This window comes from Motacilla alba, chromosome 3 (genome assembly GCF_015832195.1).
Source record: "Motacilla alba alba isolate MOTALB_02 chromosome 3, Motacilla_alba_V1.0_pri, whole genome shotgun sequence".
Taxonomy (NCBI): Eukaryota; Metazoa; Chordata; class Aves; order Passeriformes; family Motacillidae; genus Motacilla; species Motacilla alba.
The window spans coordinates 98,670,219-98,676,796 of record NC_052018.1 but is presented as its reverse complement, the minus strand read 5'-3'; the positions used below and the strand labels follow the sequence as shown (position 1 = coordinate 98,676,796).

The 6,578-nt window shown below is 48.5% G+C and overlaps 1 protein-coding gene across 8 annotated transcripts in view; it reads right to left on the bottom strand.

Annotated features, from left to right (window-relative positions):
* Positions 1–976: 976 nt before the first annotated feature.
* The window catches only part of SERTAD2 (SERTA domain containing 2), a 78,977-nt gene continuing 73,375 nt past the window's right edge, over positions 977–6,578 (bottom strand). For all 8 annotated transcript variants that reach the window (XM_038130934.1, XM_038130938.1, XM_038130935.1 and 5 more), the window contains one exon: positions 977–6,490. In XM_038130934.1, coding sequence (XP_037986862.1) covers positions 5,542–6,486 — 945 coding nt within the window. In that variant the 5' untranslated portion in view covers positions 6,487–6,490 and the 3' untranslated portion in view covers positions 977–5,541. The remainder of the gene's footprint in view (positions 6,491–6,578) is intronic.

The window sequence follows — 6,578 nt, the reverse complement described above, 5'->3', positions numbered from 1 at the left end:
CGTACGGGAGCTGACCCCGCGGAGCCCGGGTGGGAGCCGAGCGCCCGGGGAAGGTTCGCGCCGTAGCCCCGGCCGCGCTTCACCCCTACGAGCGCAGCGCTTGCTGAGCACACAGAAATCCAATCCCGGGGCCGGCTTTAATTCTCCCACTTCTCCTTTCTTTGCGCCTCGTGTCCCCGCAGCCATTTGTCCCCGGGCAGCAGCTGGTACAGAGCCCGGGGCGCTGCGCCGTAACACGAGCCAGCTCCCCGCAGCCGGGATGCTGCGTGCGGCACGTCAGGACGGGGACAACTCGCTGCTTTTCCCGCTGGCTCTTGAGTCTCTGGAAATCCAAAATGGAGCAGGCGTGCTCCCGTGGGTGTGGGAGGCCGGGCGAGGCGTGCGCAGGGGGTGACTCATGAGCTGAGCACCGCAGCCGGGGCCAGCCCAGGGCGCTCCGGGGCTGCGCGGGCACGGCCGCAAAAGGCTGGATGGAGCCAAAGGCAGAGGCGAGATCTCCCTCCTGGCTGGCCCTGAAAGCAAACACCAGGCACCTGGAGGAGTGGGGAGGGGAGGAGGGCACTGATAAACGAAGCGGTGGATTAAGGTATCAGATGTTTCCTGCTGGGATTTGATGGCCTGAAGGACGGTGCATTCCGTGCATTAGCAGCGGGCAGGTCCCGCTCCGGGCCAGCCGGGCCGCTCCCTGCGAAGCCGCTCACAGCCCCGAGCAGCCCTCGGCACACGTAGTCCAGGAACGGCCACCACGGGCACCTCTCTGTGCCGGGGAGGACAAAAGCCTCACAGCAGTAACAGGCCTCGCACAAGGCGATGTTTCTTTTGTTCTGTCAGGTGGAGCGGGGTCAGACCGGGCTGTCCCTCCCCTGTCCCTTGCCACCTCCCGCGGATGAACACCTCCCACTCCTCCTGCAGCCCTCATGGGGTCTTGTCTTCCCCTGACTGTCCTCTTTTGTGGAGGGAAAGAACAAAGCCAGAATTTATTTTAATTGTTTATTGTATAATATAAAACTACAAAAGTAAGACTGCTCATTTCCATGTACATTTGTCCAATTGTTTTTTGATTACAGCCCATACCTACATGTGAATACAGTAATCTGGTTTCAGATGTCTGTAATATTGCATAGAAAAGGCACAGCTCTAAGGTCTGTGGGAGGGGAAGGGGAAATACAGCCTTTTTTCTTTTTTTTTTCTTTTTTTTCTTTTTTTTTTTTTTTTTTTGACAATAACAAGCCCTGTTCAAACAACCATGCACTGAACATGTCACACTATTTACACCTTTTCCAGAATCTTGGCCTTTGCAGGCACTAGTATGGAATACGCTCAGAACTAGATAGGAGTTGAGGTTGGGATTTTATCTGCAATTTGTGTTTTTAAAGAGGTTCCAGAACTTACATTAGGCTTATTTTCAGAAAAAGAAAAAAGTGCTTTAAAATAACTAATTTATTTTAAAATGTTCAGTCTCATTAATTAATAGAATATTGAAAGCAACTTGCACAGAAGCAGGATACTGAAGCCTGATTGGGGGATTGGGGGAGGAAAAAAACAAAACCAAACCAAAAGAAACCCTGTAACAAGAACAAAAAGTTCAAAGCGTGCCAGAATGAATTAAACCATTTGTCAGACAGGACCCATTGCTATATACTCAATTTAATAGAAATAAAGTGTAAACTTTGGATTCAAAATGATCAGTCATAAATAACCCAGGCTCTTACCACACGGTGTTGAGGAAAATCCGAATTACCTTGCACAAGGTCCGAATTTCTCCTGACAGTGATTGCTGCTGGCGGTGCCTTCGCAGAGCTGCTCTCCCAGCCGGCTGCAGGCGGTGCCGGAGCGATGCCCGGGCAGACGGCGCTGCAATGCCGCTCTCTCCAAGAGGGATGCTCCACTTCCCCAGGGCGGTGGGGACCCACCGGGCTCCGGAGGGACTGCGGAGCCTCGGGCCCGGCTGGTCGGACACAGAGCCGGGGCTTTGGGCTGTTCGGGGACGTCCCGCCCGGCCCCACCTCCGGGCAAGGACGTGGCTCTGGCACAACTCCTGGGGCCGGAGGGAACATCCTGCCCCCTTCTACGGGCGTCCGGCCCCAGGGAATTCTGCTGGGCCTCCCATGCATGCTTAAAAAATAAGGGAAAAAGTCATCTTTTCTAAACCTTTCCCAGGTCAGCATGATAGAGATGACTGCATTTGCTCCTGCTTTCAGTGGCAGATTCCAGTAGCGTGCCAAGGGAGGCCCCTCTCAAGCAGCCAGTGGGGGGTAGGAGCTTGATTAGAACTAATTTTGAACATAACCCTGTCCCTCCTCCATACCTTTTTTTGCATATTTCAAACAACCAGACCCATATTAGAAAAAGAGTGTAGGGAAAAAATAATCCTGTGATCCATGCATATCCTGACTGGAACTCAATTAATTCTTTCTGAATCTGGCTCCCATACCCTTTTTCATACAGATTTACATTCCTACAAGAGGATACATTCCTACCATACATTCTGTACATGTTACAATCCAGATGTTGTTAGCTTCACAATAAAATAAATATATTTACAGAAGAAAAAAAAAAGAATAAATAATTTAAGAAAAAAAAATCACTTCAAATCCAAAGCCCTCTTATTCTGCTCCCATCTTGTCACTTCATTGCACGTTAATGTCAATCTTCACCCCTGGTGTAGATCTCAGAGAAATTCCATGTTTGGCTGCTGTTGGGACCACAGCACAGGCCCAGCTAGAGACAGTCAGTGACTGTGCAGAGGCAAAGCCACAGCTCAGCCCGACCCAGGCCTGCACCTGCCTTCCCAACCTTCTGCTGAGTCCCACAAATCAAGTAGGTTTTTGTCCTGTGGGATTCCTGTAGGGATTCTGCCCCAGGACACGTGCTTCAGCACCCAGGAGCCACAGACACTGTCCAAATGGCAGACTGGATTTAGAGCTCAGCTCCTGCTCTCTGGGTAGAAAACCTTCAGCTGACTCCCCTTAACAACACAGGTCTCTGAGAAGGGCAGTGATGGGAGCTTTTGCCTAGCAGCTGGTATTTATGCAGGTGTAAATACTAAGTAATCCCAAAAAACAGGCGGCTCCAGCACCCTGCAAATTAGTTTTTAACCATGGTAATGCAAGTGCCTACCAAGTTACCATGTAAGCCTGGTGCTGTTCCAGGTTTGTGCAGGACTGTGTTCCCAGGTACTCAAGGTGCAGGGACAGAAAGGCCGTGGGTTCTCCTGCAAGGGCCGAGGACTGCTGCGGAACAAGGGCTGGGGGCAGCTGGAGCTGTCGTGTCTCCCCGCCCTCCCTTCCCCTGGTCCCTAAAGCTACACTTGGTCAATGGTTCTCCATTTAAAGCAGTAACTTCCTTTCTCTTTAGTCTGTCTGTGTAGTGACTGCAAATCCATCAGCACCCCAGTGATGCACGGAGTACAGCTTGGGAAAAGGAAGAAAGCAAACTCACCCTCCTGGGCCAGTGCCACCCTCCTCCCCCAGCCCTGTCTCTCCCTGGGACATAAACTGGGAGCCAGAAGCGCCTTTCGCAGCTGTACATGATGCATTTCCTTTCCATTAGGAGTTCCTTCATTGCAAAAATGTATTTGCTCTCATCCTGTGTCTGTGTGCATATCTATGTTACATCTATCTATATACTAATAAATATATATGGCCTGTTTTAAAGTGCCAATTTACAAAACGCTGCCCCCTCAAAAGGCAGGCAAGACCCAATTTCATCCATGACAAGAAGGGAGCAGAATTGACTGAATATTGCCAAATGACGTAAAACATAATTTAAAATTTCTTAAATAAATATAAAAGTTATTCCTAAAGAAGCCATAGGCATGTCAACAATATAGGTTGTAACCGGCACTCAACAACTAAAGTACCATCGGAAAACTAAAATGCCATAGCAACTTCAGCAATAGGCATGATACATTGCAAACATTTTTTTCTTTTTAAATTAAATGTACACCACAACGAACTCAGGAAAAAAAAAAAAAGCTATTGGTGCAGTAAGAAGACTTCTCAGGTGTTATGGGGGAGGGGACCATGCATAGAAAGCTGTGTCTGTATATTCCTTGTAAAATGGGTCTATAAAGTGTAAAGCAGGTAACACAGTTGATACAAGAACCCAACTCTATACGAGATGCCAAGTGATGTCACACGACTGGCTCCAGTTTCGACAGCAATGGATATTAAAGCAAGTCCATCCAGTGCAGGTACGAGATGAGCTTCACTGCAGTAATACTGAAGCTGCCTTTTTCAGCACTTAGCACAGTGAGGTGGGAGAGGGGAGGAGAAATGCTCCAAGAAAGGGTGAGCAGACGCTCCCAGCCCCGCTCTCTGCCCGCGCCCGTCAGTCAGGAAGATGCCACGGGAGGCTGGCTCTTTCTCGGGGGGCTCCGGGCACGGTGCTCCCCCCAACACCATTCCCAGTAGCTCTGGGCGAGGAGGTGCCGATCTCCGCCGGGTTAAGGCTCCACGTCAGGCAGGATGGGGGCCTGGCAAGGCAGGTGGGCTTGGGGACAGCGCCCGGCCACGGGACCTCCGGGGGGGTGAAGTTCCACAACTGTTTCCTGCCAACTGCTTCACATACATGTTGGAAAAGGACATGGCTCTAAGTTTCAGGAATCACAGTAGTGCGCAGTGGGTACAGCAGGGAGCAAACACTTGTGAAACTCCGGCAGAAGCAGCTCCCAGCCCTTTCTTAAAGCACTTTTTTTTTTTTGTTTGCATTCAGGGAAACCGACTGCAGGCTTATTTGATCCAATTTTCTCTTTGCACCATACACATATAAAACATTACAACTCTGTATAAAAGTACAAGTGGTTCTTGTACATCTGAATTATGCAGGAACTATGTGAGCAAATCCTATCAAAATAGCTATTTTTTGTGTGTATAAACAGCATTTGTTTTTAGAAAAAACAATACCATAAACTGCAGAATCTGTACAAAAATATAAAATAAATTTCGGCAGCAGTTTCTAAACAGCCATGTAAATGCAACACTTAAAGAGGAGCAGGTTAATGCCTCCAAAAGGCTGAATTGCTAAAGTCAACCTATACAGGGCTAAAATGGTATTGAGATTATCTAAATAATAAAATTTTTTACCTCTTGCAATAAAACTTATAGAAAAAATAGACAAGTATGCACATGCAATTTACAGCTTTCCCCAACATAATCCTTGTGCTTAGCTTTTACCTTTTTTCCTTTTTTTCTTTTTTTTTTCTTTTTTTTTTTTAATAACATAACATTGTCTACAATACGTATTCTTTCCTATACCAGGATATTCGGTCTTCCTTGAGGAACCACTTTAAAAAAAAATACATTAGAAGTGGTCATACATGGATGAAGGCACTCCAACTCTGCTCGAAGCAAAAACTAGTGTGATCCTTTTCTTTTCAAAAAAGGCAAGCAAGGATGCATGCACAGTGCTGTGAATCGGGGCTGGGAGGGACTATGGAAATACTACCAACTGTATATACTGGTACTTAAAATTAAAAAAAAAAAAAAAAAAAATAAAAGAAAAAAAAGACAAAAAAAAGTTGCTATATTTCTAATATTTTTAAGACCCAACAAGCACCTCCATGATGTGATCCAGTTCTGTGAGATCCATTTTGAAAGGCTGATTTGGAGTTACTGGTTGACTGCTGTACGGAGCGAGAGTTTTTAGGAGCTCATCTGCTGAGACAGGAGCCATTTTTGAGGCAGCCCCCGTGGCAGATGTGCAGGGGTCAAAATCATACATGGACGTATCAATGTCAGCGAACAGAATGTCATCCAGGGTCAAGTCTGTGAGGAAACCTGTGGAAGCTGTTATCTCAAAGTTGCCAGGCAGGGGGTCCATGAGTTTGGATTCAGCCGTTCTGCTCTCTGGGAGGCCCTCAGGCTTGTGGATGTTGGACTCGCTGGGCTGGGCTTTAGAGTCGACGGCTGCTGATTCAGCTGCTACTGCCTCTGCGGAGGTAGGTGCTGGACAAAGCTCCTCGATTTCGTCCAAGGCTGAGGAGAAACTGTCCTTTACTGGTTGGAGAGCAGGAGGTGGTGGCTTTGTCGGACCATCGTGCTGGACAGCCGGGGAAGTGCAAAAAGTGTCGTCCTCGAGCAAAGAGGCCGGGGTGAGGCAGGACTCCAGGGGCATAGTGCTTACGAAGTCGGCGGGGAGCAGGGGCGGCGAGGCCAGGTGGCTGAACGCCGGCTGTGCCTCGCGGAAGTTGTCGCTGAGAGGGTCGGCAGGCTGCGAGGCGGCCACAAACATGGGCCTCAAGCTGCCTTCTTGTTTGAGTTCTTCCTGGATTCGCCTCAACATGTTGTTAATTAAAACTGTCTTTTGCAAGCTTGGCTCAGTTAATGGCCTGTGGTTATAAAGTTTCATAAGGGAAATGTTGAAGATAGTCTGACGCTGTAAGGTGTAAGACACCTTAGAGGGACCGTCAGTGGGAGACACCACTTTGCCTTCCAACCCATCTTCATGCTCGTCAAACTTCCGCTTTCCTCCTTTCCCCAACATATATCTGCAAGGGAAGAGAGGAGACTGATGAAGGCAGCAAAGCAGGTGCACATCTGTCCCCATCAATAAGTCGACCTTGGCCCACGGCAGCG